Here is a 13056-nt window from a genome sequence, read left to right as displayed (position 1 = left end):
CCCTCCGCTGACCCCCCCCCCCCCTTTTAAATAATCACACCTGTACTGGACACACTGTCCAGCCTACACGCACATCCTACGGTAACATCCACAATTTACGGTACGGGATTGTGACGAAAGCACCCTCTCATCAGATCATCATCAAATCGGTTTTTAAAAGTTCTCGCACGCCGCCGGTGCCCATCAACCGTGGGAGCTCTGTCACTGGCCGTCTGCTGGACCAGCGGCTGCTGGTGGCGCTGACGGCTGTGGTGTCGGTGTCGGTGTTGACTCTGGCGCCTCCCTGTGGTCAGAGGCAGAAAGGACGTCATGGACGTTGTCATACGCAGTGAGTTTCCTAGAAAGACAACTGCAGCAGCTGCTGTGTCTACGGACTCCAACGGGATTCTGGCTTTGCTGTTCAGACTGTAAATTGGGACTGTTATGGGTTAGGTCCAGGAGTCATTACACAGAAGCTTCTAGTTGATGGAAGAATAAAAATTCAGACTGGGAAATAAACTGTAAATAAAAAATAAAAAGAATGAGCGATTAACTAAATAATTTAAAATGGATTTAAAATAGTTCAGACACAAAACATGAAACACACTGACATGTAAAAGCAAAATGAGTATTGTCTTTTTTATTACTACAGTATATGTTTGAAGAAAAATGTGTTTCATATTGGGTCAAGAGTCATGGTTTATACTGTATGTATATTAATCCCAATCAGTATAAACTATTTTGGCAGTTTTTGTTTAGAATAGGCCATGTCATTAAAAACACAATCTGAATATATTATAAAATATTTTATTTTATTAAAAGGTAAATTAAGCTAATCCAAATATGTTCGCACTTGGATGTGGTTTGAATCAGTGTAGGGAAAATGTCTATACTAAAGAACCTGCTTACCCTGAATATGGTGGTGGTGGGGCGTCGTGTTGCCCACTGTGGTTCAGAGCATCATTGTAACTGGGCAGACCAGGGATGTTGATCCCAGCTAAGGGCACAGTCTCTGGGGGTGGGCCCCCATCCATGGCCATCCTCACTGGAGCTCTACATCAGCAACAATACACAAACATCTAACTCAAAAGCCAACAAGCCAGTCAGGTTAATACCAAGCCGATCGCCCCCAGACCAACAGGTCTGATTTCCTGGAAGACTTACTGGGCCGACCGCGCTCCACTCTTCCTCCTGGATTTGTAGCAGTAGATTCCCACCACAATGATGATAATGACAGACACCACGCCAGCCACGACCCCGGCCACCAGCCCCGACACGTCCAATCTGGGTGTTCCCGCTGAGAAGAACGTTTGCACTTAAACACGCTTAATTGAACAAACCTCATCAAAACGATCAGCAAAACACTAATGAACTACACTCTATCAGTAATACTACTGGTGATGCATTACCTTGATTGTTCACATATTGTTTCCAAAACGCTTGCTGTAAAATAAAACGGAACAAAAATGTTTTTTATCATGTGTTTAGGGTGTTGTCACCTGCTGTAACTACTATAAAAAAGCACCCAATGAGCTAATTTCTAAGAGGGATCACAACTAGAAGCCTTCTTTTAACCCGTCCCATACAATCAACAGCCAAAAACATAACATAAAACAACAAATTAAATAAATGATTCACATATAATGAGCCTATGACAGTAGCAGCCTTACAGTCTTGGCGTCGTCCTCGAACACCTCTCTGGCCTCCTCGTAGTTGCACTTCTCTTCATAACACTCTCTCTCCAGGTTCCCAGGCGTCACCAGCTCAAAGTCGAAGTGGTTGTAGAGCAGCGATCGGGACAGGAAGGACGCGGCGGTGTGTTTGTCCACCACAACCGGGTCTCCTGCAGGACACACGCCTCACACTCAGCCGCAGACACGCAAATACGAGGCCAAACACGGAGCTCTGCCTGCGGCTGCTGGCGGTTCATCACCCCCCCCCCCCCCCCCCCAGGGGAGACAGCGACCAGGACAACAATGGGTCAATAAACCACACAACACAGCAGCAGGTGGCCGCAGCTTCCCACGCTCTGCTCTGCATTTTAACGGCACACCTGTGTGGGATCCCGTTTGCCACTGTTGGCGAGGCGTTCACGGACTCCAGTATAAACCGACACCTTTCAAATCGTTTGCGTTCGCGAACTCGTTTATTTCCCTGAGCGCAATTTTAATAACAAATCGTAACCCGGGCTGTGCCCTGTCAGTGTTTCTGCCAATATAACGTGACATTTGCTTTAAAACGTAATCATTTACGGGCAGTCTGTGGACGCGAGCGTGGAGAGGTGTGGTTACCTGGAGCGTGTCTGTGTCTGACGGAGCAGGAGGTCACCTGCAGCAGAGACAGCGCCGCGATCCACGCCGCCAGAGCCGCCATCGAAGAGGAAGCGCCGGACACCTGTCGTTTACGAGGCTTCTATCGCCCCGATTAATCGAATAATCGCGAGCTACCGAAGTTGCCGCACTTGTTTACGCGGAGTTTGAAGCAGAACCGCGGCGGCAGCAAAGCGAGCGTCACGTCCCAAACCAGTTGGACGACATAGCAGCTGGAGGGAGGGTCTTCCAGGAACCGGTGTGTTTACTGTGACACTGCAACGCACGCTTCCTGGGAGCTGCACCACGCGAGCGCTTGGACAAGTGTGGACTGGTTTCGGTTTGAGACACGCAGAATGTTATGAATGAGCTTTGAAATGGACAAACCAGAGGCCTTACTGGGACCTTGGCTTCTTCCTTCCGTCCATCATTTGAGCCACTTCTCCTTGTGAAGGTCAAGCAGTGGCAGGTGCCATTGGGCTACGATGTAAGGTCCACCCACTGAACAGATCACAGTGCATCAGGGATTGAATTAAACATTTTAGGAATATTTTGAGCATTGCCAACATAACATAAACAACATTAACCCACATTCCTAAAAGTCACATCAGACACGACACAAGTAAGATTCCATTATTTTATTCATGTATAAAAGTGACTTGACTTTTCAGTTGCAACTTATAAATATGAGTTCTGGTTAGAATGTTGATAGAAGTAATGAAACCAAACTGACTGAAGCGTCACAGATGGGTTTTATTAAGCGAGCCTGGTACTTGGCATCTGTCAGAATGAATCTTTTCTCCTGCAGTGATGAAGCTTGCTGGGCGATTGGGTGATTGTCTAACCACCAGCAAACCAGCATTCTTACTACAACACCCTGTACCTCCAGTAATTACAAACACAGTGGTGCTTGAAAATATGACACTGTCCTGACTTAATACTTGCTGCAGGACAATATGATTTTTTTCAGGACACTGTCTCTTTCCCTGTGTGGCTTCCAGACACCGTCCACAAACACCTGAATGTCTGTATGCAGCAAGTACGTGGACATGGAGTCAGAATTGTTTAAACTGCATTACACATATTCAGAGTGCGTGTGACAAATAAAACTGTGCTAATATTTAGTAAAAACATCATAAACACACATTTATAGAGAAAAGGGAATGGTAAAAACAAACAGTACCAAGCTACAGTCCACCTGTTGAATCGTTTGAACACTAAACCCAACTTTGCTCCTGTAAACGCTCAGGTGCAGGAATGTTTTTATGTCTTTACATTTTGTTCCCACATTGAAACTGCATTTTGTTCGTTCAGGTCATATTGTGGGCCTCTACTGCCCCCTACTGAACGCAGGGCTACTGGCAGTCTGTTACGTCGTCATGACGTCACCGAACACCTTGGTACCGTTAGACATGTTTCTAATTGGTCATTTCTACATCACATGACTAATATGGACAGTAATATACATAATTGACAGACCATGTGATTAGTCTGTATGATCATGACTATGATCCCCTCATTAAGATAAACTCAATTGATGGTTAAAAGTTTTGAAAATATAATGACCTTTCCCATTCACTCTCTCACGCACACACACTTGTTTCTGGCTGGACAGGCTGCAGAGGGTCCTGGCTTCAGTGTCCTTAGCAACCGTGCTTAGAGGAGCACACAAGGGCAGCCGCTATTCTTCTGTTTTCTTGTCTGGTGAGTCGGAGGAGGAGGACTTTCCATCTCCTGAAATCGCCTGTGGATCAACAAACAGGAAGATTCCCAAGTTTACCAAAGTTACCCCACTGTTCTGATGTTGACAACCTAGTCGAGCTTTGCTCTCGAGGTGGGACCAAGTAGCAGATTGTTTCAGGATTTGGCAGCAGTGCTCTAATCCCATGAAGCAGCATTTTACTAAAGGTCTAAAATAACAGGTACATAAAAACGAAACACGTCCAGACCCTCATCAGTGTCAGGCAGTAGCAACTGTAGGAAAAACTCAGCTCTTTGATTAATCACAGTGAAGCAGGGCAACCAAATACATGCAGCGTCCTATGACTTTATAATGTGTGTTTTTCTGTTTACTTTAGTGTTGCCATGCCAACAATGTGATCACTTTCCACAGCTGTACAGTCCTGTCGGTGAGTATTACAAACCACTTTGCTATGTTTTGGCTCCTGACGGTGACGGTACTCTACTGGACCTTCTCTGCATAGCTTAGTTTATATAGAGTCCACTGTGATTATAACATAGTTATTACACTTGCACAAGGACGTGTTGTACGAGGGAGAATATAAAAACTGAAGAGGGAAAAAACACAACAGGTTTGAGTCAGTGTGTGCTGACAGACTGAAGTCTAGCACAGAAGTTAAACATCAGATCCAAAATTCAGGATCTGGTGGAATCTGAATAATTAGCTTACTGGAAAAGGTGTGATGCACAACCCTGAGCGAGCAATGTGATTAGTGGCCTGATAAACGTATTAAAGCTGTGTATGTGTATGGGTAAAATGTAAACTAGATGCTGGAAGATAAAGATGTGACTTAAACAGAAGAGAGAGTTAAAAATAAACACACAATCTTTTCTGAAAAAATGATTGGTGGGAAATGGCTTTTCTTTGTCACACCTCAAGCTGAGCAGTGTCCTGTGCATCTAAATGGGATGTCTGACGGTGACACTCAGTGAATGCAATGAAATAACATGAAAAACTACAGAGACCTGGAGCTCAACCTGAGATGAACCCAGTCAGACACATAAGAACTGTACCTGATAATTCGCACTACCTCCAGGAAGGCCTCATCCACATTGTAACGGTTTTTGGCCGACGCCTCCATATAGTGGATCCTGTTCTCTCTGGCAAACGCCTGACCTTCCTCCCTGGTGATCTGCACAAATCAAACAACGTGAGGCCCCAGTGTCCAGAATTCCTCTTATTTGCATTTAAATGCAGTTGTACTGAAGAACAGAAAAGAAAACCAGAAAAGTCCGTGTGGGTGTAGCTCACCGCTCTTTGCGCCTCCAGGTCAGCTTTGTTCCCCACCAGCACCATCGGGAAGTCATCTCGATCCTTTACTCTCAAGATCTGGGTGTGGAACTTCTGGACCTCGTGGTAGCTGTTAGTCACAGGGTCGACAGGTTTGTGATTTGAATCCACTGCTGCATCAATGAAACGTGCTTCTCCCAGAACTTATGTTCTTATGTATTCGGTGCTTCCAGTACATTTAACTGGTATACTTGATTTTCCTTCAGTCATTCACTAATTGCAGTCTACTGTGTCTATTAACCTTAAAATTAAGGTCTACTGCATCAAATTTCTTCCCTACTTGTGATCATTACATGTCCCACATTGCCGACACGTGTTTTGAGTGATGGAATGCGGTGGTTGTACAGGTACCCACATCTTGTTCTCCACCCCAGAGCCCACACGCAGGCCATTACCTGCCCAGGTCGTTGAGCGCGAACACCATCAAAAAGCCTTCTCCTGAGCGCATGTACTGCTCCCTCATTGCCCCAAATTCCTCCTGACCTGCTGTATCCAAGACTGACACAAAGAAGATATACAATGTAAATGTTATTAAATGTTTTTACATATATATATGTGTGTGTGTGTGTGTGTGTGTGTGTGTGTGTGTGTGGCTGTAAACAGACAGTGACAGAGATTGGCAGTCAACATGTCGGTCTATCATCAAACTAATACTGGACAATAGGAGCGGGACCATAAACTAGAAAAGCAGGTCTGGTTCTGACTGCTGGTGAACTGCACGTGTTCCACCAGGATGCACTATGGGAGTCTGATCCATAGGCTCCTGCCTTCATCACCCAGAACCTGTCTTAACATAGACAGAGGGGCCTACACAACATTGGACAGGTGCTTGATTGATCTGGCAGCTGGGTCTCCGTGCCCAGAACCTGGACCAGCTTCTAGTGGCTGTGGTTGAGCCATGATGGGAATCCAAACATGACTGGGTATCCACAGTACAGAGGCCGAGTTCACCGCTAAGCCTCCAAAACGATGATCTGCCTGCTTAAACATGACTCATCTCCAAAACAGTTTGACACATATCACCTTTGTGAAAGAGGAACAAGTACAGCTTTGGTGGATGAGGCAGATTTATTTTTAGACACATGTATGTATTAAAATACCTTTATAAGAACTGAACTGATATGTAAATTATTAAAAAAAATAATAATAATGTAACAAATGTGTGATTAAATGAGTAAATACATGGGTGTGTGAATGGATTAAATAGTGTTGATCAACTATCACATTAACTAATCCTCATCCGTAATGCGTGAGGGGAGGCAGGTCCAGAGAAGGTTCTGTGACCGGAAGCAAAGCTACCGAGCTACGAGGCAAACAGCTGCTGTGCACCGTTCACCTCCACGCGTCTGGTGATTCACAGATCACTGCGGTGGTGAAACAGCAGCGTGGCCTAACGCGCTGCAGCTACTCCGATCAAGTACAAGTCCTAACAAGGGAATGAAACATCCAGAAAGCAAACATGCTGCCTGTGTCATACCTCATCCCAGCCCAACACACCCTGTGCTTTCAAACACGCCTGTGGTTTGCTATGACAAACACTGGTGAGCACCAAGGGTGCCTTACTGTCCAGCCGAGTCTCCTTCCCGTCCACGATGCACATCTTGGTGTAGGAGTCTTCAATGGTGGGGTCGTAGTCTGACACAAAGTAGGACTGCAGGACACAGTCAGTGTTAGCGACAGGCCTCTTAAACTTCCTAAACTACTGACATTTCACATCCAGAGTGAGGCTTTAACCATTAGAAGCTTTAGCTGGAAATCACTTACTTTAAGTTTCATCTGCTACAGACATTTTAATCTAACTGTGGTTCTCTGTGCTAAAATAAAAAACAAAATACTCAAAAAGGAAAGAAATGTGATCAGCTATTCTATGAACTATATGCGGTTTATATCTAACAGGTCCTTTTACTGCTGCTGTCCAGAGCTACAGACCATCGCAGAGAACATTCTGCTGCATTAATAGTTCTGTGGTCATTCACCATCTGTAAGTACTTGAGGTGGGTTTACACGTAATAAACATGTAATAATAGCTGTAAATTAGGTATGTCTCCTTCATTTAGTGGGTGCTATCTTTGTTATTTTCTACTGCTACTGACTAAAGTGTCTGAACTGAAATTAATGTTGATGAGAGTCAAAACCCTGGCTTCTGAAGTTATTCTGAACTGTTTGAATATTCATGGATGTGTTTGGTTTGTGTGGGTAACAAGCACAGACGAGACGTGTACGTTCATGTTATCAGCTCCGTGAGCGGCGTTACTTTGCTTTTTATCAGTGACAAAGTCCAGAGAACTTTCTTAAGGCGCACGTACGTGAGCGTATGGAGTATTAGTTCAACGTGCAGCAGCAGAAATACATTTACGCTACGCAATTATTCCCGTTTCCACTGCACATTGTGAAGAAAAGACTTTGTATCATAGAGGTTCAAATGTAGATTTCTATTATAAGGCGTGAATCCGCGTACCTGGATGAACTGGATGGTCAGGGCGCTCTTTCCGACCCCTCCTCCTCCCACCACCACCAGCTTGTATCTTTCCTCGTCTCCGCTCATACTAGTTTCGAAAGTGGATCAAAAATACAAACTCAGGGCCCTGACTCCGAGTCCGACGGTCTGAGCCAAGCTGAGAAAAAAAAAAAGCCCGCGGTGCAAACGCTGCCGGAGACACAGTGTTAGCGAAGAAGCGGCGGCGCGGACGGAGCGGCTCCAACTTTTCACATGCGGCTCATCGCGTCCTCGAGGCTTTTTTTTTTACCGCACAAACGGCGACACACCCGAGAAGCTGAGTTCCGCCGCACAGCTGCCGTCCATCCGCCAAAACGACTCCGCCGCGTTCCGTCGCTGGGTTCGGGTGCTTTGTAGCGGGCCGCTGCTCCGCTCTGGCCTCCAGGCTGCTTCTGAGGGCGGAACTGCTTCCTCTTTTCTCTTTCCTCAAGAAACTAAAGTTCTGCTCTCTGACGTACGTGCGCGCGCGCGCCCCCCTGCACGTATGTACGCGCGCCGGTGTGTCACTAGCACATACCGACACGTATTGGAAACGGCAGGAACGACCAGCACGTTCTCCCCAGCTGTTTTCTGCTCAAAGCTGAAATTCCACTTTCAATCGTCAGTTTCCTTATTTGGTCATTTGGAGTCTCCGCGACGTCGCCTCACCTACGAGCTCGCGCGGGGCGTTAAAGGTGCACGAGGTCAATAGTGATTCTTGCTCACCACCTTTATGTAACTCTGTAGATAAGAACATATGTTTGTCGGGATAATCGTATTGTTTTCAGTCTCCGCTGCAGCGAACACAGAAACAAATCTGCCCCCTGCGGCGACACATACCGCAGGTCGGCAAAGACGTGTTGAGCTCCTTTCTAAGACTGAGGAGGCGAACTGTGACGTCATCACAACCCTGGGACGACTTAGGTGTACGAAAACGTAAAGGGCGACATTTCAGCCGATTTGTTATAGTTGGTCACATGACTGTGAACAACAAATACACATTATGTCACGTTCACCATGACGCATACGACGCCATACTGCTGTAATTAACCGTGAATACCGTATTTCTGTTTGATCCTGCAGTAAATCAAATATCCAGTTATCACATTACATTATGACACCAAAACATTTGAATGGTCTCTTCTCATCCTACATTCTTTGAAACAGAAAAACATGCATGGCATTTTTATTGCGTGTTGTTTACCATTTTCCATTCTGTGACGTCATATTTACCATATGTCATAGATGGAGAAATGACATGCTGCTGCAGTCATGTTAAGAAGAAACACGTCAGGGGCTCAGACATGTCTTACCTGTTGACGAACAAAGTATACTCAACAAAAAATCTACTTTGCATTTAATACATTAAAAATGATCAGAGTTTTGTGTTTTACAATAAAGATAATGGGGCATCATAACAAATCCTAGTATTTAAATGGTTCTCAATTCATGGAAATTAATGAATATTTGACCTTTTTGATCAGAGCTTTTTAACTTTTTAAACAGTATTTCACCTATACAAATGTTCACCTGTGTCATTTGTGGAGTTGGTAAATGGTCGTACATTGCGTAACGCTTTCCTACCTTACCTCAAAGAGCTTTAAAACTGGGGCGTTTTGGGGTTTGGTGTCTTGCCCAAGGACACTTTGATTCCCAGGAATCGAACCACCGATCCTGGGATTATTGGCCAAAGGTCAAATTAATAGACACTCACACCTGTCTATACTTGTGGCTCAAATCTATCCAGTGACAGCTGGAATAGGCTTCAGTGTGACAATGAGGGTGGATGGATCGTGTTAAACCTCAAGCTGACACGCACAGAAACAATACAACCTGAAATGTAACCTTTAATTATAAGTAAATGCAGTATAAGCCATTGTGCCGATAGTGTTTTTAAAGCCAAAAACTACTGCATCGTATAAATCACAGACAAGCAGTGATGAAAACGAGACATGCTGTGTGGCGCTGTTGGACAACACGGGTTCTTCTCTGCCATAAATAAATAAATAAACACAAGACAAACATCCTGCGCGCTTCCTTCCGGCTAACATGCACAGGCGGGGACGGTCCTCAACACCGGTACGGCAGCGCCGGCTGTCCTATCCTCACGGGGTGGACGAAGGCCTCCCCCAGGAGCAGCCTCTCCCCCCAGTCCAGCAGCTTGCTGAGAGTGAAGCTGAACGGCGACAGCGAGCCCTGCTCCTTCGCCGCCGCCCTGCGGCACTGGCTGTGGGTGGGATCCTGGGCCCGGCTCGGCCTGTGGGAGCCGCCCGCTCCCTGCGTCTTTGCCTCGGGCCTTTCTACTGTCTCCGAGCTCTGGGCCTTTTGGGCAGCGGCTCGCTGGCCGATGCTACTTCCTGGGGGGGGGGGGCTGCTTCCCAGCGGAGTCAAGGACAGAGTGAGACTTTTACGTTTCTCCCACAGGGAAACGGAGCCTGGTGGGACCTGCTGCGCGGGCTTTGGTGCTGGCTTAATAGCGGGGCAGGGGTTTGGACTTGGGACCTCACATGGGGTCTGAGCCTCCTGTTGGTTTTGACTGAGAGTCAAATGCAGAGTCCTACGTTTCCATGACGACGGCTGGTTTCCTCCGCCGTCTGCGTGTCTCTGCTCCGCGTGGGAGAAGGTCTCCCTGTGCGTCTGCTCTCCAGTGACGCTGCTCACGACTGGGTCGCTCATTCGTTGACGTGTGTGGATGTGGACGTCATTGTCATTGCTGGGCGGCGGTCGGTTGTCCAGCTGCTGCGTGTGGAGGCTGCTGGTGGAGGCCTTCTGGTGCAGAGTGGCCTGGAAGTGCTGCAGCTGACCCAGGAAGTTGAAGTTTGGGGAAATGGAAGGCCGGCGCTCTTTTACAAACCTTGAAGGAGGACAGACAGAGGACGGGTTACATTTATGTCCCAGTGATGCAGAGACAGATTTCAATCAGTGTGTATGTCATGTATATACAGTAGTTATAAATAGTGGCATGCTGTGGATTGTGAAAGCAGGAAGGGCACAGCACTTATTCTAAATGTGGATTTATAAAGGGTCGGCAGCACCTGTAGGCCTGATCCAGGTCCAGTCCCAGACTGTACATGATGTAAGCTACAGCCAGAGCCGGGGAGCGGGAGATTCCTGCCGCACAGTGGACCAAGACAGAGTCACCGGAGGACATGGCTGCATCTGGAAACACAAGCTGGCTCTTAGTCACACTTTATGGCTTTGACTTTGTAATGACGCTGGACGGTCTGTTAGCTATTGATTCCTGCACTGACCGATGAAGTGCAGAGCCTGCGGGATCCAGGGCAGCAGGTCGTCCCACAGGGAGTCGTCAATGGGGATGCGAAGGTATCTGGAGCAGGGCAGGAAGGAGGGCTGGGGGCTGCAGCGGCTCACACTGAGCACGTAGGAGATGCCCAGAGACGCCAGGCGGTCCTACACACAGACACACACACACACACAGTCGGAGCACATTAGTAAACGTGTCATCTCTCATAAACCACCCTCAAAATGAGACTTAAAGGCTGATTTTAAAGATTCAGACAAACACATCCCAGCTGCCACAGGGAGGATTTACCTTAGTGCTTTACTGAGTTTATTTCATTTTGGATTTCGTTTAGGTTTTGTATTTCACCACGGTGTTAGAGACAACAAGCTTTTACTTAAAAGCACAATAACTAACATTTTGCACCAAGAAATCAGGTTTCTCTCAGTTGTTCCAGTCTGTTCCTTTTCCTGGTGTCGCCCTCTGGTGGTGGACACGTTCACAACAGTCATAAACTGGATGGAGTTTTGGTAAATTAGCGTAGCTGCTCCTGCTATGGAGTCAAGTGTGAGGTTTGCCACCCGGTGTTTCCGGGTTTAGTAACACTCCACCCTGGTGCAGCTGACTACAACATACGTGACAGGCTGCTCTTCACAGTGGATGATGCTCGATGCTTTCAAATTAAAAGTTTGTGCTCATCTGTGCCTGCACATGCTCCCACATGACCCAACCTACAAGCATTTTATGTACTACTCATACCGAGAGAGCATTTGTGTGTCTTTACTTTAATATTGTTAAGTTAGTGTTGAAAATTAGTATCACCAGGTTCGTTATTTCCTTCAGAAATATGAATGAAACATGACCCAGCATTGAAGATTCACTCCTTCCTGAAATCTTTTTTTGTTTTTGCGAAGAAAAAACTCCTGAAAAAGTGGACAAAACTATCATTTTTGACTTCGATCACCTTCAAATTTGAGAAATAATGACATATGCTGTTCTAGGGGGGATTAAGAGTTATTAATATTACATAAGAGGAGCAAACTGGGGTCAGTCTGAACCCAAACAGCTGCACGCTGACAGATGCCCTTTAACAGCTGGTCCACTGGCTTCACTTTTGCTTCACTGTTTTTTAATGTAATTCAAATTGTGACCATATAAATTATTAATTTTATTATTATTAATTTATTAATAATTTTTATAAATTATTAATAAAACATTATTAAATGTTTGCATCATTTACTGTGGTCAAACGCCGTGCAGCTTTGCAGCGGGCCTCTCGTCTCCGTCCTACCTGCGTCACGTCGCTTTCCGCTCCGAGGTAGAAGCGCGGCAGGATGACGGACAGCGGGGGCCGCTCCGCCTCTCCCTCCAGGGACCACACCATGTCTGGACCTGCGGCACAACGCGCAGCGCGTCAACGGCGCGCGGCTTCGGCATAAACTCACCGCGCGCGCTGCTCCCGACGCACGGAGGCAGAGACGCCGAGTGTCAACATCGCTCCGTCGCAGAGCGGAAAAAACAACACACGCGACCTGCGGAAACGGAGCCGCGTGCTCCTGCAGCCTGTCACTCACCGAGTCCTGTCGTCGTCCTCTTGTAGTTGGAAGCTGCGGATCTGCAGACTGTCCTCCTCTGCTGCTGCTGCTGCGTCCTGCGTCCTCGCTCCGTCCTCTCAAACTGCTGAACGATGAGCTCACCCTCTTTCCAACAATAGATCTCCACTCGATGATGTCATTTCCAACCAACCAGCGCGCTGCCGGCCTTCCGCACGCGCAGACCCGTGACGGCTAGTGTTGCCAAGTCCGCTTATTACACGCGACTTTGGGCTTGTTACGTTTATAAATACTGGAAGGGTGTTTGCGCTCGTTTCCAGTGCGGTTGCTTATTTCAACTTCTTAGTTATCATCTGGTAATGCATTTTAGTTAATGCATATGTTTAATAAAGCCAATGTTATCCAATTGTGTACCATCCGCCGTTTGTGATCCATCAACAACAGAGGTTTTTAGCCGGGACCGAATG

General features: G+C 46.7%; 3 protein-coding genes across 4 annotated transcripts; all 3 read right to left on the bottom strand.

The window, feature by feature from the left end:
* Positions 1 to 10: 10 nt before the first annotated feature.
* Positions 11 to 2503, bottom strand: prrg2 (proline rich Gla (G-carboxyglutamic acid) 2). Of its 2 annotated transcripts, XM_029158958.3 has the most exons (6): positions 2271 to 2503; positions 1650 to 1822; positions 1389 to 1422; positions 1144 to 1276; positions 889 to 1032; positions 11 to 283 (listed from the first exon to the last, which is right to left on the bottom strand). In XM_029158958.3, the coding sequence occupies exons 1-6, from the start codon at positions 2350 to 2352 to the stop codon at positions 202 to 204; spliced, it is 648 nt and encodes a 215-aa protein (XP_029014791.1). In that variant the 5' UTR covers positions 2353 to 2503; the 3' UTR covers positions 11 to 201. The 2 variants fall into 2 exon arrangements, with proteins under 2 accessions (XP_029014791.1, XP_029014792.1); XM_029158959.3 differs by lacking the exon at positions 11 to 283 and having other exon boundaries at positions 885 to 1032.
* A 408-nt stretch (positions 2504 to 2911) lies between these two features.
* rras (RAS related) lies at positions 2912 to 8411 on the bottom strand. The gene is made up of 6 exons (XM_029158960.3): positions 7778 to 8411; positions 6883 to 6970; positions 5715 to 5817; positions 5281 to 5389; positions 5043 to 5161; positions 2912 to 4032 (listed from the first exon to the last, which is right to left on the bottom strand). Exons 1-6 carry the CDS (start codon positions 7862 to 7864, stop codon positions 3945 to 3947), a joined length of 594 nt encoding a protein of 197 aa, XP_029014793.1. The 5' UTR covers positions 7865 to 8411; the 3' UTR covers positions 2912 to 3944.
* Positions 8412 to 9629: 1218 nt separating this feature from the next.
* si:ch211-195b15.8 (dual specificity protein phosphatase 8) lies at positions 9630 to 12767 on the bottom strand. The gene is made up of 5 exons (XM_029158957.2): positions 12611 to 12767; positions 12328 to 12428; positions 11047 to 11206; positions 10831 to 10954; positions 9630 to 10649 (listed from the first exon to the last, which is right to left on the bottom strand). Exons 2-5 carry the CDS (start codon positions 12418 to 12420, stop codon positions 9866 to 9868), a joined length of 1161 nt encoding a protein of 386 aa, XP_029014790.1. The 5' UTR covers positions 12421 to 12428; positions 12611 to 12767; the 3' UTR covers positions 9630 to 9865.
* Between the last annotated feature and the right edge of the window lie 289 nt (positions 12768 to 13056).

Source organism: Betta splendens, chromosome 8, assembly GCF_900634795.4.
Source record: "Betta splendens chromosome 8, fBetSpl5.4, whole genome shotgun sequence".
In the NCBI taxonomy this organism is placed as follows: domain Eukaryota; kingdom Metazoa; phylum Chordata; class Actinopteri; order Anabantiformes; family Osphronemidae; genus Betta; species Betta splendens.
This window is presented reverse-complemented; position numbering and strand designations above follow the sequence as displayed.